This window comes from Zingiber officinale, chromosome 3B (assembly GCF_018446385.1).
Source record: "Zingiber officinale cultivar Zhangliang chromosome 3B, Zo_v1.1, whole genome shotgun sequence".
NCBI lineage: Eukaryota > Viridiplantae > Streptophyta > Magnoliopsida > Zingiberales > Zingiberaceae > Zingiber > Zingiber officinale.
This window is the reverse complement of record NC_055991.1, coordinates 46,245,774-46,266,450: the sequence shown is the minus strand read 5'-3', so window position 1 is coordinate 46,266,450 and position 20,677 is coordinate 46,245,774. Positions and strand designations below refer to the sequence as shown.

General features: G+C 44.6%; 1 protein-coding gene across 1 annotated transcript; it reads left to right on the top strand.

Annotated features, from left to right (window-relative positions):
- The first annotated feature begins 1,700 nt into the window (after window positions 1–1,700).
- On the top strand, window positions 1,701–2,312 carry LOC122054858 (putative uncharacterized protein DDB_G0290521). The gene has a single exon (XM_042616282.1). The coding sequence runs from the start codon at window positions 1,701–1,703 to the stop codon at window positions 2,310–2,312; it is 612 nt and encodes a 203-aa protein (XP_042472216.1).
- The last annotated feature ends 18,365 nt before the right edge of the window (window positions 2,313–20,677 follow it).

Here is a 20,677-nt window from a genome sequence, read left to right as displayed (position 1 = left end):
AGGGTCGTATCCTACCTTTAAAGACGACGACGACCTCTTTCTCCTCCTCGTGTCTCCTACTGATGTTGAACTTTGATATAACAATGACACGGCCAAACCTTTGCCAATATTATTTGCATGTAATTTCAAATTTGCTGCTGTCTCGAACTACTTAACCTTTTCATGATATGTTATGATATAACTACCCGTTTTCGATCTTCCCTTGGCTCGTCAATTTCCTGACATTATCTTGTGTATTTTCAGACCGGTATGAACTATGGTGTTATGGATGTATACTTCAACCTTCTGGTTTCTGGTTTAGGTTTCAACTGGTCCCGGTTGAGACTCACTTCCTTACCCTGACCTGTTTCACTCTCCTTTCCCCGCTCTGTTTCACTCTCCTTTACCCGCTGACCGCCTTGGGTTAGCCAAACACCCTGATCTGCTTTTTCCATCTTAATCCAGTACCAGATAATACCAGAGCAGGAAAGCGAGGGTTAAGAGTTCATAGGACACTTATAACTGTTGCGTCTTTTCCCAAAGTTTATCTCCTCATACTTCGCACTGACACTTTTCTAGATATACCCTTAGGCGTTATTTTCTAAAACGATCCATTGACCCTCTTTGCTCCCGCCAATTGTTGTGGACCGGTGGATGATAACTGACTAAATTGCCTCTCCGCCCAGCGGCTATACATACTTCCCCCTCATCTTTACCTCCCACCTTTTCCTCGCCTTCTTCTTCCTCCCACCTGAATCCATTGCTGCTCTTAAACCTCTATTTTTACTTCAGTAGCTTCTTGCTTAATTTTTTTCTCCTTCTGTTTTTTTTCACATGGCATCCTCCTCTCATCTGTCTTCTCTGGCGGCAATGTATTTTCCTAGCTCATCCACCTTCGATGAATTAGACCTGGATGATCTACAATATACCTACGGAGTTGCTGCTAACACACATGTGATCATCCCAACAAGAGTGCACCAATTTTTCGCCCCTCCCAACGGCTATTGCACCTTCTTTAAAAAGCAATTTACGGTCGGTCTTCGTCTCCCTCTTCACCCCTTCTTTTCTGATGTGTGTCGCTACTTCAAAATTCCCCTGGGTCAACTGACGCCCAATTCTATAAGGCTCCTCTGTGGATTCGTAGTACTCTGCGAAGTATGCGAGCTATCCTGGTCTGCCTCTTTGTTCCACTGCTTCTTTACCCTTCGACGGCAGGAAGAAGGCTTATTCCGCTTCCAGCCACGCATTCGAACTACTTTTTTCTCACCCCTACAGCCTCCTGAAACGAACTGGAGGAGCAAGTTCTTCTTCATTCAATTCCCTCATGAAGTAGAATGGCAACCGCTACTTCCCCCGACCCCGCAACTAGGAGAGTTTCATCTCAATACCTCCTATATAGAGGCTTCATCTCGCTTAGTAGGATAGCAGCTGAACTTAACGCGATTATTGTCTGAGGAATTATTGTCCTATTTCTGACTGAGCCACCTTACTTCTGAAACACCTCACTCCCTGGGTAAGCTTCTCTTTTGGTTCTTTTATGACTTCATACATTTTATTTTACCCACTGTAGCTGACTTCATACTTTGTCTTGTACAGCTGATGTTTTAACCTGTGCCTCATATATCCAACCTCTTCCTTTAAGTGATATGGAGATAATGCGACGCGGTCGAGTCATTCTAGAGAGGAGGTCGCTCCCCTACTCGACTTTAACCTAGGTCGGTATGGCTGCCTCTGCAAACCCCCAACCCCGTCTTCCTCCCAGAGCCTCATCTACTTCCAGATCTGCCTCCTCTACTCATCCCAGGACCTCGCCTGCATCCCAGCCTACCGCCTCTGTTCATCCCCGGGCCTCGCCTACATCCCAGCCTACCGCCTTTGTTCATCCCCGGACCTCGCCTACATCCCGGCCTACCGCCTCTGTTCATATCCAATCAGCTGATCCTTCCCGACCGACTTCTAGCCTGGGTCACGACCGTGGTCGAAGATCAGCCAACGTGACTTATGCCAGCCTTGCCTTCAGAGAGGCATCTCAGACGGCTCATCGGGCATGTTCTACAAATGACCACTCGAGTTGGGGTACACTTTCCTCTTCTCGACGTAGGGCTCGGCTACCTTTTGAGGATTCTGACTCGGATGATCGGCCTTTGGTTCACAGACTTCGTCGCAGAGCCCCCAATCCTAGCCAAGACTCGGGCCCTTCCGCTGTTCCTCATCCTTCGCCTCGTGTTGCAACCACTACTCCTATCCCGAGCCAGGCAGATGCTCCTCCTAATCCACCCAAGGTTCCGACCGAGCCTCCACTAGCTCAACCTTCAACCTTGCAACAGCACTAGAGCACTGAAGTTGGCCCCTCCCCTCGCCCTTCACTAACTACCTCACCTCCAGAGCCTTCCCGTGTGCCCCCTTCAGCTCCCTCTAGCTCAGCTGTTGGGCCTTCACAACCACCACCACCTGCTCATCACCATTATCGTACCACTGCCCCTTCTGAGGTTGGGTTAAGGTCACGACAAGACATTCCCACCAGCTCCTTCACAATGAAAGGTCGTTTGGCCACTTTATGGGAAGAAAGTATGCAGCAGATGGAACTCTTGCCGCCACCTGCCCAAATGGATAGATTCTCAGAGCTGTATATCAAGGTAAGATTCAGTGATCCCAACACCTATTATCCTCCTTGTTCTTATTAGATATTTCCTTTGTGTCCCAGGCTTGTGTAGAATCCCTGATAATAAATCAATCCTTTCATGTCGCTCATTACCAGAATAAGGTGTTGCGAGACATGATAATAGAATTGGAGCTTCAATTAAATGACCCCGCACAAGCTAATTATACCCTGAGAGATGAAATAAAAGACCTGACCAGAAGGAATACCCATCTGGAAGTATCTCTGGCGCAGGCTAACCATAAGCTTAAAGGCCTCCAAACAGAAAAGAGCCAGATTAATGTCGTGCACCAGCAACACGTGGATCAACAAGCTTTGGTGCATCAATGAGCTATTGACCAGTTAACCCAGAAACTACGTTCCGTAGAAACCCTAGTACAAGAGCAGAGCAAAAGATTAGAGTCCCAGGCGGCCCAACTGGCTTCTCAAGCAGCATAACTTCTGGTCGTCCGGGCTGAACTATTGCAGGCTCGCGCTACTGCAGAGGGGATATTCACAGCCCTGCCCGTCTATAAGGAAGGGGAGAATGATTGCTGCAAGCAGAGCCGCGACTTGTACCTGCGCTCTCCAAAGTTTTATACACAAGCGGGACAACGTTTCTCTGTAGCTGTTATTTATGGTGCGGCTGGGGCTCTGCGACAACTCTACGAACAGGGCTACTTGAAATCCGCTCCTCCTGCTGAGTTTCTGGATCATGATCGAATCATTAAAGAGATTCCGGATAATATTTTTGCTCCCTTTAAATGATTGATACTGAATGTCTACGCACATTATGACAATGACTTAACGATGTCATGTAGAATATTTTATTACTTTACTTCCTACACAACCACTTGCTCTTCGAGTTTTAATTTGCAGAAATATTTTTGTCTATTGAAAGAAATGTTAGGATATACAATCCCCGCTCTGACATATCCTTTTACTATGCTATCTGGTCAGCGCTTGGCCCCGACCAGGCAGATATTTTATAGCCTGGACTCTTCTTCTTTATACAATTCTTTAAACTCGGTAAGGTCTTCTTTAAACTCAGTAAGGTCGCAGGTAGTTAGTACTCCACGGCCGATCTAACTTCCTACCTTGATTATCTTGTAAATAGTAAGTTCCAGATGACAATTTCTTAATGACCTTATAAGGCACATCTCACTGTGGTGCTAGCTTAGTCACATCCCCCACAGGTTTTACTTGCTTCCAGACCAGGTCTCCCTCTCCAAAGAATCAAGGAATTACTCTTCTGTTATAATTTTGCCTCATTCTTTGTCTGTAAGCCTCCAGTCGGGCTGCTGTCCTTTCGCAGGTTTCACTAATGAGATCCAGCTCAGCCAGTCGCCGCTCTGCATTTCCTTCATCGTATAGCGTCCTCCTAACTGACGGCACTCCAATCTCTATAGGTACTATCGCTTCGTTCCCAAAAACTAGATGGAATGGTGTCAGACCTGTACTTTCTCGGGGTGTTGTACGATAGGCCCATAGGATGTTCGACAGCTCTTCCACCTAGTTACCTCCCATATGATCCAGCTTAACCTTCAGGCCTCGTACTATTTCACGATTGACCACCTCGGTATGGCCGTTGCTTTGCGGGTATGCCACTGAGGTGAAGGCTTGTGTTATGCCAAACCCCTTACACCAGGCCTGTCAAGCTCCCAGAGGAGACCCTGTCCGAGAAAATTTCGGCAGCATCTCCCCTGTACGGCGGACAATCAAAAATTTTCTACAAGCACTAAATACTCAGCCACATGCGACTGGAATCATAACAATAATAAAAACCAATCACCACGCAGTTTATATATCGCAGTAATAATACTCTGACTCAAAAACCACCCTACTCAACTACACTCGTAAAGCTCAAAACCGACGAACTCACCTCTTCTGCCATCCAGGCAGGCATGTAGTAGAATAAAAAACCAAATCCAAATCCATCAATATAATAAAATCTATATCATGTCCATAAGCAAATAAATCCAGAACATAACGAGTTCAAACAGTCTAGAACAGAAAGAAACCAAAGAAAACCAAACATATCCTGGAGGTCTGCAGGACCAGCACTACGTGCAGTGAGGACTAACGACTGGAACTCCCTCCTGACAGTATCAACCTGAAAATATCAACAATGGAGGCGGGGTGAGTCCAACACTCAGCAGGTACAGTTGATATGCAAAGTAAAGAAACAACACCTAGCACTAATCATGCGTACAGTCTCCTGATAAGAAAGATAAAAATGCATCTGAAGTAAACAGGAGAATGCTGTACTAACCAGGTCTTGAGTATAAGGTCAAACAGTCCGAGGGATAAGGAAATCCTGTATGCATGTCAAACATAGGTATCCAAACAATATAAAGCATATAAATGCACAAACACAAGCAATAAATGCATCATGCATATGATGCCAATGATGCGCCCTGGTCACCGACGCCATCGATCATCTCACACACATAGTGAGGCCGAGTGGATAGGGTTGTGACAACCCACTCTGTCATCACTACTCCCGATGAGTGACCGAGTGGACGGATGTCGGAGTACACCTATCCTCCTACCCCAAATCATAGATGGGGGAGCGCAATGCTCTCAACTCCCGGTACTCAAAGACGGGGAGGAATCCCTGCCGGATAACACGTTGTGTCACACTACCCATGAGCAGACCAACGGTGCCTAACAGAGTCCCTGCTGCAACACACTCAGCCTGAATCGACCACTAACCCATGAGTGGTGGTGTGTGCAGATCCATGTAACTGGCGATGTGCTCAACAATCGCACAGCATGCAATCATGCAAATGATGCATGGCAATAACCATATACTGACCTAATCCATATATATAGAAAAGTGCACCCTAGGTCAACGAATCATATCGAATCAAAGGTACACAGAAGGTATAAAAAACCTAAGTCCTGAACATGGTGAAGCATGGTATATCACTACCCCCTATAAGCATGTATAAACAGGTAAAGTATACATGGGATGCAAATCAATCAATCAATCAAGCACGTACCAAGATTTGGGTAGTGATTAACCGAAATAGATAAGAAACACAATTGATGCAATATGTTAATTTCATTACTAGGCATATCAAAGACAAAAAGTCAAAAGTACCCGTCTCCGAAAATAGAAAGGTCCAATCTGACTCCGAGATACTCGTCTCGCGTCAAGGTCCTGTAATATTTATAGTTTCCCGGTTTAGCTAATTTCATATAGATAAAATAGCTAAATCAAATCCACGAGAAACTAACATAAATCCAACAATTAACTAGGGTTAATTTACCTTAACCCTAATCATAACATTAGATTAAAAATCTAAAGCTAATCCAATCTACATAATCCTACTAATCATGTAATCCATATTTATACTAATAACAATGTATTTATTTCAATCCAAAACTCACCTAGATATAGTGATTTCTCCGCTGGTCGTTGTGGGAAGAAGTAGCTGCTGGAAACTCACGTAACAACCCCACAACAAATCCTACTTCACCTCACAGCTTTAATTAAATATTCACAGCACAACCTTGCTGAAATCTTTCCCTACAGATCAGATCAAATTGATATCGTTAAGTGGGGATCACAAATCAAGCAATAACCTACCTAACAACCTCTAATCAACATAATTCCAAAACTCATCTTACCCCAATCCAGAGACACCCTTGTTGACACTCAGTCGAAGAAGGTACTGCTAGAAGTTACAGCCGGAGTTGTGCGAAGCTGCTGCCCTCTTCGATGCTGTGGAGGCTCTGTGCCGGCACAAAAACAATCCTCCGGATCGGAAGAAGGCCGAGAGAAGACAGTCGATGTTAGGGCAGGAGGTCAATTCGGGAGAAGAAGAGGGTTGCGGCGGCTTTGGTGTTGGCACGCAGAGATCAGAAGAGGGTGACACCTAGGGCAGAAGAAAAGGGCACGCTGGGTCAGATCTGGTGGCCGGCACTTCTCTGGGCGACGGCAGAGGAGACTTCGGCTCCGTGCTCCTTGCTCCTGTCCGAACCAATCCGAGTAGAGACACGGTGGTGAGACGCTGAGAACAGAGGGGAGAAGCAACTCACACTCGGCAGTGGCACGCACAGGAAACACCAGGGCTCGGTCGAATCGGCGGTGGTTCGGCAAACACCAGCGGTGGCGACCCGAGGAGATGGGTGTCGCGGGCTGAGGCCAGGGCACGCAGTGGCCGGCGCTCGGGCTGTGGAGTCGCAGGAGGGAAGAAGTTGCCGAGGGGGAGGAGTAAAACCGCCATGGGCGGTTAGGGTAGGCGTCGGCGCGAGAGAAGGGCTCGGGGAAGAGGGAAACGGCGAGGGAAGGAAAGCAAATAAGAAAAAGGAAAAAAGAATTAATTAAATAAATCTTTTCCTCACTTAAATGGGTAGCCTAAACAGGCTTTTTCGGACCCTGTTTTTATCCCCGTCAACTCGTCCGTGCGGGATCCGAAAAATTCCCGAAAAATTTCCAAAAATTTCGGAAAATTCCCTTATTAATATTTGTCTATTTCCGGTATTTTACAAGGCCTGGATTTTTTGTCCTTGAAATTGCCTCCCATTATCTGATACCAATTTGTGTGGAATGTCGAACCTGCAAAGAATATTCTTCCATAGAAACTGGATGACAGCATCTTCTGTGATCCTAGCCAGGGCCACTGCTTCCACCCACTTAGAGAAATAATCCACCGCTACCAGTAAGAAGCATTTCTAACCCGGGGCCATTGGAAATGGTCCCACAATATCCATGCCCCATTGATCAAAGGGATATGAGACTACAAATGTTCTCAGCAAAGCTGTTGGTCGGTGTGTCAAATTCTGATATTTTTGGCAGGACAAGCAGGTATTCACCAGCTTTTGAGCATCCCTCTGTAAAGTAGACCAAAAATACCCGGTCAGGAGTACCTTGCGAGATAATGTCCGACCTCTCACATGACTACCACAGCATCCCAGATGTATTTCTCGTAAAACCTGATCCGCCTCTTTTATACCCAGGCATTTGAGTAAGGGCCTAGAGAAGGACCTCTTGTACAGTTGATCCCCTATCATGACATAGGCATGAGCTTGTTTCCTGATCAGCCATGATTCTTCTGGGTAAGTTGGTAAGGCACCTTGCAGAAGATAACTGATCAAGGGTGCCCGCCAATCAATGGTTGATTCCCTATTATTCTGCAGATCTATCTGAGCTATAAGGAAAGTTTGCGTTGTTGACCTGTCCAACACCCAAGTAGTTAAGGAGCTAGCCATCTTTACCAGCTCGTCAGCTTTCTCATTCTCTACCCTGGGGATTTTAGTCACGGTTGTTGGATCGTAGACGTTCGATAGAGGGGGGTGAATATCGAAAAATGTTCGTCGATAAGAGAGTTAAACACAGCGAAAAAATTAAGACAATGCAATGCTAACACAAGAACCAATTTTACTTGGTTCGGAGCCTTTGGCAACTCCTACTCCAAGGCCCGCACACAAGGGTACTTTCGTTGGGCAATTCACTAGCAATTCGAAGAGTGTTACAATTAAGAATTATAGGAATGCTAATAAAAAAATAATACCGACAAACTGAAAAGAAGTAAACTGAAGACAGCGCTTTGTCGGAGTAGCCTCAAGGAGTCGCAGGAGCACAGTAGAGTAGAGAGTTCTGAGTTATTGTTGAAGCTCCACCCCTGCCCCTTCTTTTATATGAAGCTCGGGGCGCCCCGGATCCCTTGCAACGACGCGTTTGGATAAAAGTTGCCTCCCGGGCGCCCGGACCTCCTTTCTCCAGAAGACTTCTTCTCCTGCAAGACAAGGTTAGTCCGAGGCAAATATATAATTTATAACCTGCAAAACAGAGTGTTAGTTCAGTTTATAGTTTGACAAAAATAGTATGACTTAGATTCCGTCTTTCCGAGACCGGAATCTAGTCACGATCTTGACTTAGATATCCGAAATGGATCTAAGCCGGATCGACGCCTAATGTTCTCTTCCCGGGAACGCGTCCTCACAGTCACTCCCTTCCAGTGACTTACCTTTACTCACCTGCCAGACGTTCGGTCAGTCATTCGACCCGTCTGGACTTCTCGCCAGCTATCCGGTCAGCCCGTCGACCTAGCTGGACTTCTCGCCAAGCGTTTGGTTAGCCCGTCGACCCGCTTGGACTTCGTGTTAGACATCCGGTCAGCCTGTCGACCTATCTGGACTTATCCTGCACACTCGGTCAGAGTGTTAGATCACGGCAAACCTAACTTAGCCTGATTTATCATTCATCAAAACCTGAGTTAGACCGTTAGTGCTAACCGCACCAACAATCTCTCCCTTTTTGATGGAATGACAACCTGGTTAAGTTAGTAAAAAAATATGCGAGTAAAAATACATTAGCTTTAACTTTGACATTTTGTTCTAGCATGAAGTTTAAGTTAGTTTTTAACTTTGACATTTTGTTTCTCTAACTTAACCACCTATCCCTCCCCCTTTGGCATTCATCAAACAAGGACATAAGTTAAACATTCAAAAATACAGAATACATAAAAAAATGTAAGGAATGATGTCAAGTTAACTTGGGGGAGTTTAAACTTTTGAAGATTTATTTAAAACATTAGCTTTAGCTTTTGAAAATAGCTAAGTTTTGAAAGAGTAGTTAATTTTTAAAGATCATTTTTGTAAAATTAATTTAATTTTCAAAAATGACTTTGCAAACTCAAAGAGAATTTTCTAATCAGAAATTTGAAAAGCTAATTAAGTGTATAAGTTTCAAATTTTAGGATCAAGTTTTCAAAATATGTTTCAATTTTGAAGTATTTTTCAAACATAAGTTTTCAAAATCAAAATTTTAAGGCTAAGTTTTCAAAACTAGATTTATCAAGAAAATTTCTAAACATAAGTTTAATTTTGAAACACTTTTCAAACCTGAAAGATCAAAGATTTCAAAGCTGAGTTTTAAAAGATATTTACTTTTCAAAATTAAACTAAGTTTGAAAAAAATCTACTTTTTAAGGATGACTAAGTTTGTAAAAACTTTAAATTTGAAAACCGAAATTTAATCTCAAAACTGGAAAAAAAACTTAGAAAAGATATTATGTTTAAGGTGGAGAAAATAATTTTGGTGTTAAGTGTTGATTTAATCCTCCCCCTAAACTTGACATCTAAAATAGTTGTCTAACGAATTAGGTACTTACTGACTATCAGAAGATATTAGCTTTCACTTGGTTAGTCAAGTTAAGTTCATTGTAATCAGTTAGCGGTTGACTTAACTGAGTAACTTAGCTTGATCAATGTATGTTTTGTATTTAACGCCCAAACTTATATTGATGCACTGACATAAGCATCTTAAGTCCAGGCAATTGGCCTATACATCTCACCCTTTCTATGTTTGTCAATCACAAGCAAGGTAAACCTAGGGTGTTGGTGAGGTGCTCAAATACTTGTCCTAGGGGAACATGATTTCTAAGGGGATTTTTTCTAGTCTAGGGCTAAAATTGTTTTGAAATTCTAAAAGTAGGAAGGTTTTGAAAAAATGAAACAAATTTAACCTAGAATTTTAAAATAATTGTTTTTGAAAATAGTTTTTGAATTTTAAAAAATCCTAATCTATTAAATTAGAGTATAACCAATCAGATCTGAAATGAAAATCAATAGAATAATATGTACTACAAAAGCTGTAATAGTGTCATAACAGTGCTATGTAACAATCACGACTACTAAGATGATGACGGAGGTGGTCCGGAACCCAACGACCGAAGCAGTGCTAATAGCTCAGTGTGACGAGTCCAGTCGTCCTCTCGTAGGTCTCGTCGTAGGTCGGAGATCTCCTGTCGCACATCTCGCCGTAAATCGGAGACCTCCTGCCGCACCTCTCGTCGGAGATCGGAGACCTCTCGCCGTATATCTCGGTGAAACTCGGAGGACTCCTGCTGGAGGCTCGACATAGCTCTCTCTAGTCCGGATACTCGATCGGCTAGAGTGCGAGGAGCGGGACGTGGGGCTCGAGCTAGCGCTGGGGCAGGAGCGGCCTCGTCAGGAAACAGTGAGAGAAAAAACTCATCTGCCTCCTCCTGCTGTGCATCTGGGTCAGGCTGGTGCTGTGCCCCCCTCTGCCAAGTCATGATACCCTCACCATCTATATGAATATTAGCTAGGGAAAAGTTCCTAGCTCCTATAACGTCAAACTCGGTCATATAGCGAATGTCACCTCTGGTGACATCAATGTCCAAAGAGGACATATATGTTGTCAGAATGTGACAGTAGGGCATATAAACTCGCACACTCGTCACATATCCAGCCGAGTAAATAATGGTGGAAAAGATATGTAGGCTAATGTCAATATCTAGCCTATGACACAGGGCATAGAGGAGAAAAGAATGGAATGGGCGCATCATCGCGATGTCGCGAGTGCTCAGTGGTAGAATGCAAAAAACTAAGACCCTATAAAGGGCGTAGTCCTGGACTCGAAGGGTAACTGACCTAAACTGGGTCACTGTGGGTACTCGCTCGCCCCTAAAAAAATACGAATAAATCGTATCAAGAGTAATATGCGAGTAAGGATCTCCAAAGGGTAGCTCTCTGAAAGGATAGCACTGAAAAAGACAGGTAGACTCCCGTAACTCCAAAAAGTCACGGATGGTAGTAGGGGACAGCGTGATATCAGTCCCAGCTGCCCTAGTAGTATAGGTAAAATCGTCTACTTTCACTAGGTTGTTATAAAATTATGCACACAAACTTATGTTTACTGGGCTTGTACATTCAACAAGGTTCTGAAGATTATAGTGGTTTATAGCCTCTATAGCTGGAATGCAAGAGCGTAAAAAGAACGCTCTATCTATACATTTGGTCCTAATGGCCATGTAGATAGTTGACTCAAACTTAATCCTAAGCTCATCAGTGGGAAACCTAGGGTCAACACTGGGAGTAGAGGGTCCAGCACCAAATTTAGAATGTTTCCTAAATTATAAAACAAGATTATACTAATTAAAGAAAACAAACATGCAACAATATTCTAAAATTTTAAATAGAAGAAAAGAATTTTACCGAGGAGTCATTGCTAAAATATTTTTAGAACTGACGACCTCGGTTGATTCGTGACCGCGTATTAACCGTAGAACAAGGAAAATTTTAATTTTGAATGCTTTCGTAGTAAAGCATGGAAGAAGCTTGAATGAAAGCTTGGAAGAGGAGGTGCAAGTGTGGGGGGCGCCCCTGCCCCCTATATATAGGGGACTCCGGGCGCCCGGACCTATTCCGGGCGCCCGGGGTCAAGTGGGGCGGGGCACCCGGATCCCTTCTAGGCGCCCCGCCCGCCCCTAATTTCTGACTCCGTTTTTCTTTTTTTTTGAAGATGATTTAAAAAAAATTAGTTTAATTTAAAATAATTTTTAAATTAAAAGATATTTAAGTTTAAGTTTCAAAATAATTTCTTTTACGTAAAAAAAATTTAAGTTTAAGTTTTAAAATAATTTTTAAGAAAAAAATTTAAGTTTAATTTTTAAAATAATTCTTTTTGAGTTAAAAAAATTAAGTTTAAGTTAAAAAAAAATTAAGTTTAAGTAAAAAAAAATTAAATTTAATTTTTAAAATACTTTTTTTAAAAGAAAATTTTAAGTTTAATTTTTAAAATAATTTTTTTTAGCTAAAAAAAATTAAGTTTAAGTTAAAAAAAATTAATTTAATTTTTTAAATAATTTTTATGAGTTAAAAAAATAAGTTTAAGTTAAAAAAAAAATTAATTTAATTTTTAAAATAATTTTTTAAAAGAAAATTTTAAGTTTAATTTTTAAAATAATTTTTTTGAGTTAAAAAAAATAAGTTTAAGTTAAAAAAAAATTTAAATTTAATTTTTAAAATAATTTTTTAAAAGAAAATTTTAGGTTTAAAATAATTTTTTTTTGAGTTAAAACAAAAAATTAAGTTTAATTTTTAAAATAATTTTTTTAAGTTAAAAAAATTAAGTTTAAGTTAAAAAAAATTAAATTTAATTTTTAAAATAATTTTTTAAAAGAAAATTTTAAGTTTAAAATAATTTTTTTTTGAGTTAAAAAAATTAAGTTTAAGTTAAAAAAAATAAATTAAAATTTTAAAATAATTTTTAAGTTAAAAATTAAGTTTAATTTAATTTAAATTTTAATGTCCTTAGTCATCTCACCTGATCTATGTATTCAATCAGGAAATCCTATTATTTTGTAAGATGAATTAGATTCAATTTTAGGGTTTGTTTTTATCTTGTGTTAGATTCAGGTTTAGCTTTGGGTTCAACTGTTGGAGTGTATACTAAAAGCCTACCTTTTGTATAAACATTTATAAGAATCACATTGGTCAAGTGTCTACATTTATATATACCAAATGTAGATGTTCAATTAATTTATATTGTAGATAACATAGTGTGTGGTGTCACACACAGAAGATCGTGTTATCGGTTCTTTATAAATTATAAACAGTAGCTTACGACTAAGATGGAAAGGAACAAACTATTGGAATAGTCGTAGTGTAATTAAGTATTAGTTTATCTTGACTAATAGATTACACTAGTACACTCTAAGTGTATTGAGTATGACCATTTAAGGTAAGTTCTTTTTATACTGATTTAATAAAAGAACTAAACCTTAGTTATTATGGAAGTGTGTGCTCTTAATCCTAATATAATAACAAGCACATATATTTAATATTGATTTCTTTGACTTATCAAAGGGTGAGATTTAGCTCGATAAATCAAAATGCCCGATAAGTTGGGAAATGATGTTACTTATAGTGTGACTTGTTGATTATAGAAGGAAGCTGTGTCCTAGTAATCTAGGTTGATAATGTCCTCAAGAGGAGCTCATAAAGATTGTCATGTTAAACCCTGCAGGTGGACTTAGTCCGACATGACGATAAGGTTGAGTGGTACTACTCTTGGACTAAGATATTAATTAAATGAGTTGTCCGTAACTCATTTAATTAGTGGACATTCAACATCTTAAACACAGGGAGACTAACACACTCATAATAAAAAGGAGCCCAAAAATATAATTTGGGATTGATGTGGTAGTTCAATAATAAATCTTTAGTGGTATGAATTATTATTGACGAAGTTAAGTTGTGTGTTCGGGGCGAACACGGAAAGCTTAATTTCATCGGGAAACCAAAATCAATTTCTCCTCTCGGTCCCTATCGTAGCCTCTTGTATATAGAGATTTATACCCACCACATACCCACCTTCTTACCTGATCCTGTTCGAACGCTGAATCAACGGACGCTGGGCATGTGGCGCTCCCGGCTGCTGACGTGGATCTTCGACTGGTTGCACGAACCTCCGACGAACCTGCACAGAAGTCGGGCCGGGAAGGGGTTCCCGACGGCGACCCTCCGACGCTCAAGTCAGGCAAGCAAATAGTGAAGAAAGTGGCTCCAGAGGTGTTGAACGCGTACCTCCGGCGAAGTATGTGGCTCTTTATATAGAGCGGCGAAAGAGCTCCTGCTCGTCCACCGAGGCGCATGCGTGTCCGCAGCCCATGCCTCGGTATGTGTCTGCCAGAAAGCTTACCTGACGCCATACTGCTACAATCCGAGTATGTCCTTGATGGGATAACAGAACCCCTCGTTGTCAGACTTGGAGTATGGCCTAGCCATAGGACTTGACGACTGTCAGAAGATGTTCCTGTCCTTCTTTACCCACCACCGGCCGGGACGTCCGTCCGGCCGGCTGGACGAAGAGCGTCGTCCGGACGACCCTCATCCCCTGCGCCGGTCGGGCGGCACGCCCATCACGTCCCGCCTGTCGTTTGCATTGATATGCTGGGGAGAGTTCCGGGCGGGTGCTACGTAAGGACTGTTAGCAGTATGTCACCTTCTCTTAGGCCTTCCGCTCGGCTCTTAGCGATTGTTTCAACTGAGCGTCGGAACCCCGACCCCTGTCAGAGCACCTTTTACTGTTGGATGCTCATCGGTAGGCCGATCGGTCTATCCTTTTCTCCCAAGTCCGGTCGGCTCACCCTTCTCCGGTGGACCCCCCCGGCCCTTTGATCTCCACGTGGCGTTGACCCCTCGCAATGGGGTCCTCTTCCTTGACCACCGGATCACTTGCCTTCCCCTCAAGTCTAGTCGAAGGAGGCAAAGTCTGACTGACTGGATTGCCGACCTGATCGAGTGACGACCGATACCTTAGTCCGCTCGGACTAGCTAATGGATGCTCAGCCGTTCGGCGATATCTCGCCCGTGCCTTGGAATTTATGCCGAAGCTTCTGTTAACCACGTGCATTAACCCGTAACTCGTTGACACGTGGCTGCCTTTCTCTTGTCAGGGTATGGCGGTGGCATCTCATCCGATGGGACAGCCGCCGTTTGAAAGGAACGGCTGGATGATGACCTCGTTATCGTCGACCTGGATCGGACGGTGGAAATTGATCTCTGCCGCCCTTATAAAGCTCCCGACCCCTGCTCTTCACTGCATTTCGACCTCCTCGTTTCCAGACATCCCGCTGCTCCTCTTTTCGCCGGCGACCTTGCGTTTCAGCTCTCCGACGACTCCACAACTCCTTTCGATCATCTCCTTTGCCCGTAAGCCTTCCTTTCCCTTGCTGCCTCTTTTTTTTCTCTATTAGGTATCTTTTTCATCATCTTTCCATCTTCCCTAGTTTTATTTCTTTTTCTATCCATTCCGCGTTTATTCCCGGCCCTATACCATGACCAGTACCTCACAGCCGATCGGCGGTGCTCCTGGTCTTTGGTATTCGACCATGGAAAGTCGGTTCGACGAGGAGGACGCTTTGCGCCTCACTCGAACCTATAATCTGCCGCTCGACCACCACATTGTAGTAGCTAACCCCACCGACCGACCACATGAACCGCCGCCCGGCACTGTTCTTTTCTTCCGAGACCAATTTTTGGCCGGGCTACGCTTTCCACCCCATAAGTTCTTCTTACAAGTCTGCAATTATTTTCACATTTCGCTCGGCCAGGTAGTCCCTAATTCCATTAGGCTGCTGAGCGGGGTGATAGTTCTCTTTAAACTGAACGACATCCCCCTCGACCCTAAAATTTTCCACTACTTTTTTTATCCCAAGTAAGCCGAGTGGGGCACCTTTGTTTTCTAGTCTAGGATAGGTTTCATCCTCTTCGATCACATGCCGAGCTCCAACAAACATTGGAAGGAGCATTTTTTCTATGTACGTTTTCCCGAGCCGCCAACCTTCCGTACCAAGTGGCAGACGGCGATGCCAGCGCAACCGGAGCTCGGCAAATTTAGAGGCGACGCGGCCTACCTTCATGCAGCCGAACGGCTGGTTGGTTAGCGTTATCATATTGACAAGCTGCTCCTTCCGGGAGTAATGCACATATTCGGCTTGTCTTCTACCCCAGCCGATCTGCCCTGCAACATGAGTAAGTTCCCTTATCATCCCGTTTATTTTGTTCTAACTGATTTATTTTTTGCTTCTGCAGCTGAAGTTATGTGGCGCGCCAAGGCTACCGAGCGACTGAAACTGCGAGCCGCCGAGATCGAGGCAGCCAAGAACAAGGAGATCGCCGATCGGGGCCTTGCTCCAGCGGATCCGGTCGGCGAAGAAGGTGAGGGGACTCAGGATGTCCCCGAAGCCCTAGCCGCTCCTGCCTCTCACGACGAGGCTGCGGGCGACATAGAACCCTCCGCTCAAGTCGAGGTAGAGGGTCGTTCGGCCGACGACGTTCCTCTGGCAACTCGGAAGCGCAAACAGCCGGAGGCAACCTCTCAACCGATTCCATCCGATGAACCGCAATCCGAGCGGGGCGACGAAGCTCCAGTGTTGTCCGGGACGGTTTCTATCGAGAGTACCCTGACGCCGCTCGGCTCTCCAAGGGCAACCTCTGAGGTGCCGCCCTCCAGTCCTCCAAGAACGCTGCGACGTATTAAGCGATTGGGTGACCGTCCTTCCTCCTCCGCCGGTGAGCCGTCCGGCAAGGCTACTGCTTCTAAAGGTGATCCGAGTGGTCCGAAATTGATAAAGACCGTCTTGCGCCTCCCGTCTGAAGAATACATGGCAGCCGCTGATCGGCCTATCGTCCCCGAGCAGCAAATCACACTCACGGGTCCCCTCGCCAAAGCTTGGGAGGATGCTCGTCTTCGGATCGCCATGATGACTCCTGGTCAGCTCGGCGACAGCAATCTACAACAGGCGACCGGGGTATGTTGTCTTGCTTTGTTGGTTATTTCGGCTCGAGCTTCTAACCTGCTCATATTCGTTCGCAGAACTGGGTGGAGCAGATTGCCATAAGCAATCGCCTGGCCGAACTGGAGGATGAACTGAAGAAGCTCAAGGCTGCGGGGGACATCAGACAATCGACGGCCGCTCTGGAGAAGGCCAAAAGGTTGCTGGAAGCTGAGCGGGGTAAGACTTCCGGATTGACAAGCGAGGTTGCCCGCCTCGAAGCCTTAGTCAAGCAGCGGGATAAAGAAGTAAAGACCGCGACCGCTCGGAAGCTCAAGGCCATTGATGATATGGACTTGATGAAGGTGGAGAACCTGGGGCTAGAACAATGGGTGAAGGAGCTAGACGCCTCACTAACTGCCGAGCGGGAGGGTCGCTCCGCCGATCGGACCAAAGCAGAAGGAGCCTTGCAAGATCTTCAGGCTGCCCTGGATGCTTCCCAGACCGCTCTCAAGGATTACCAAGATGGAGAGCCCGGTCGATCGGCGGAGGTACGCAAAGCCTTCGTCCTCTCGGACGAGTTTGGCGAGAAATTTACCGACAAGCTCTCCTTGACTTTTGAGGAGGCAATCAAAGTGGCGGTGGAATACATGAAGAACAAAGGTCATGCTCCTGCCGATCTGTCCGTCCCTGCCGAAGACCTGGCGACCATGATGGGCTCCATCCCTGACCATCTTTTTAATTTTGATGACTAAGAATCTGTCTGTGAGGCTATTTTGTAATTTTTCTGTATCCGTGCCGGTCGGGGCAAACTTTAGAAATTTTGTCTATCCGCCGGTCAGCGTGAATGAACTGTGTCTTGTTATTTGCCCATTCTTCCTGCGTTCGATTTTTGTTTTTCGCCTTGGTCTTGAGCTTTTTATGCCCCAAGTACATTTTATAAAGGAGCCGCTCGACCTTACGCTATTACGTCGGGTCCGACCGAGGGCTACGCAGAAAACCATCCATCCGGCGGCCCTATAGGCTTCGGTCACCCGTCGAATTTTACCGTCGGAACTTGACTACTGTCCGATCGGTGGGTTTATAAACGCCGAGTCGTCTTTCGACGGTCTTCCGCTCGGACGTTTATAGACGCCGGCTCGTCTCTCGATATTTAACGTCGGAGCTCGACGGTCTTCCTCTCGGACGTTTATAGACGCCGGCTTGTCTCTTGATATTTAACATCGGAGCTCGACGGTCTTCCGCTCGGACGTTTATAGACGCCGGCTCGTCTCTCGATATTTAACGTCAGAGCTCGACGGTCTTCTACGGACGTTTATAGACGCCGGCTTGTCTCTCGATATTTAACGTCGGAGCTCGATAGTCTTCCGCTCGGACGTTTATAGACGCCGGCTTGTCTCTCGATATTTAACGTCGGAGCTCGACGGTCTTCCGCTCGGACGTTTATAGACGCCGGCTCGTCTCTCGATATTTAACGTCGGAGCTCGACGGCCATTAAGGCTAATTTTGACACTGCTGTTCGGCGAAGCTATTTGCCATCCTTTAATTATTTCTGCTTCCTGCATTACAAGGACATAGGCGACCAAAACATATATAAAATTACATCAGCGCACCTCTCACCCAGCTCGGTACGGCTGGAGATGATTTGCGTTTCATGGTTGATCCAAGTCCCAATCAATCTTCATCTGCTCGGCGGTGCTCCCCCTTGAATGCTGGTTAGATCATTGTCTCGGGGGAGGCGTCCGCTCGGGGATCATTGCCTCCGCTCGGGGATAATTGCCTCTGCTCGGCCACCTGATGCTGACGTTGTTTGTTGCTTCAGCAGCTCGACTGATGCTTTCTGTTTTTGCTCCACAAGTTTGGCGGCCCTCAACTTGATCAGAGCGTCGAGTTCCTCCGTGGAGAGCGTCACCGTGTGTTGTTGTCCAGCCTCGTCCATCGTTTCCGTTCGGATGCAGGTGCGTTCCCACAGATGGCGCCAAATTGATCCTGTCCGAACGCTGAATCAACGGACGCTGAGCACGTGGCACTCCCGGCTGCTGACGTGGATCTTCGACTGGTTGCACGAAACTCCGGCGAATCTGCACAGAAGTCGGGCCGGGAAGGGGTTCCCAACGGCGACCCTCCGACGCTCAAGTCAGGCAAGCAAACAGTGAAGAAAGTGGCTCCAGAGGTGTTGAACGCGTACCTCCGGCGAAGTATGCGGCTCTTTATATAGAGCGGCGAAAGAGCTCCTGCTCGTCCACCGAGGCGCATGCGTGTCCGCAGCCCATGCCTCGGTATGTGTCTATCAGAAAGCTTACCTGACGCCATACTGCTACAGTCCGAGTATGTCCTTGATGGGATAACAGAACCCCTCGTTGTCAGACTTGGAGTATGGCCTAGCCATAGGACTTGACGGCTGTCAGAAGATGTTCCTATCCTTCTTTACCCACCACCGGCCGGGACGTCCGTCCGGCCGGCCGGTTGGACGAAGAGCGTCGTCCGGACGACCCTCATCCCCTGCGCCGGCCGGGCGGCACGCCCATCACGTCCCGCCTGTCGTTTGCATTGATATGCTGGGGAGACTTCCGGGCGGGTGCTACGTAAGGACTGTTAGCAGTATGTCACCTTCTCTTAGGCCTTCCGCTCGGCTCTTAGCTATTGTTTCAACTGAGCGTCGGAACCCCGACCCCTGTCAGGGCACCTTTTACTGTTGGATGCTCATCGGTCGGCCGATCGGTCTATCCTTTTCTCCCAAGTCCGGTCGGCTCACCCTTCTCCGGTGGACCCCCCGACCCTTTGATCTCTACGTGGCGTTGACCCCTCGCAATGAGGTCCTCTTCCTTGACCACCGGATCATTACCCATCCTAATGGGGCCGGCCAAGCTAGGGCCGACCAAGACCAAGTGGATGAGCCAAGTTGGTGGCCGGCCACTAGAATATTAAAAAGGATTTTTATTAAAATTATTTCTTATGTGGATATCATGGTTATAAAAGAGAGTTTAAAATTTAAAATTTTCCTTTTATAACTTTCTACAAAAGATTAAGAAAAGATTTGAAATCTTTTCTTATTTGTAGATTAAAAAGGAGATTTTAATTTTGAGAAAACTTTTCTTTTTAACCATGATCATAATTTAAAAGAGAGTTTTAAAAATTAAATATTCTCTTTTATTAGTTTCTACAAAAGATTAAGAAAAGATTTGATATCTTTCCTTATTTGTAGAAGAGATTTTAATTTTTAGAGATAACTTTCCTTTTTGGAAATTATCCACATGTTTAAAAGAAAATTTTTAATTTATAAAATTTCCTTTTTATAACCCACCATGAAGGGAAAAATTATTGGAGAAATTTTTTATAAATTTTCGGAAAAAATTAGGAAGTTTTAATTTTTGTTTTAATTAAAACTCTCCTTGTTTTGGAGAAATAAGTGGCCGACCATTGATATTAAGAAAAGAAAATTATTTTTAATTAAATATTTTTTTCTTTTTCATGGCAAAGGAATTAAGGAAGTTTTCGTTAAAATTTCCTTATTTGCCAAGACCAAGGAATATAAAAGAGGAGGTAGAAATGCCTTCATGGGGAACGATTCTATTCTTTTCTTCCTCTCTTTTCCTCCTTGGTGTGGCCGGCCCTAGGGTCTCCTCTTCTCTTTCTTTTCTCTTCCTCCTTTGTGGCCGGTGACATCAACTTAAGCGAAGTCCATGGTGGCCGATTCTAGTTAGGAGAAGAAGGAGAGAAAGAAGGCTTCGTTTCTAGCATCCCTTGGAGCTTGGTGGGGGTGGCCGGACCTTTATTTCTCATGGAGAATTAATGGTGGCCGAATCTAGCTTGGAGAAGAAGGAGCTTGGTGGTTCTCGTCTCAGAAGATCGTTGCCCACACAACGTCCGAGATAAGAAGAGAAATACGGTAGAAGATCAAGAGGTTATTTTGCTTACAAAGAAAGATATAGTAATTGTTTTCCGCATCATACTAGTTTTCTTTGTATAGTTATTTATGAAAATACCAAACACAAGAGGCATATGATTCTAGAGTTTTCGA

Bases quoted from the DNA above. Each gene is read 5' to 3' on its own strand.
- LOC122054858 (XM_042616282.1), top strand. From the start codon at position 1,701: ATGGCTGCCTCTGCAAACCCCCAACCCCGTCTTCCTCCCAGAGCCTCA.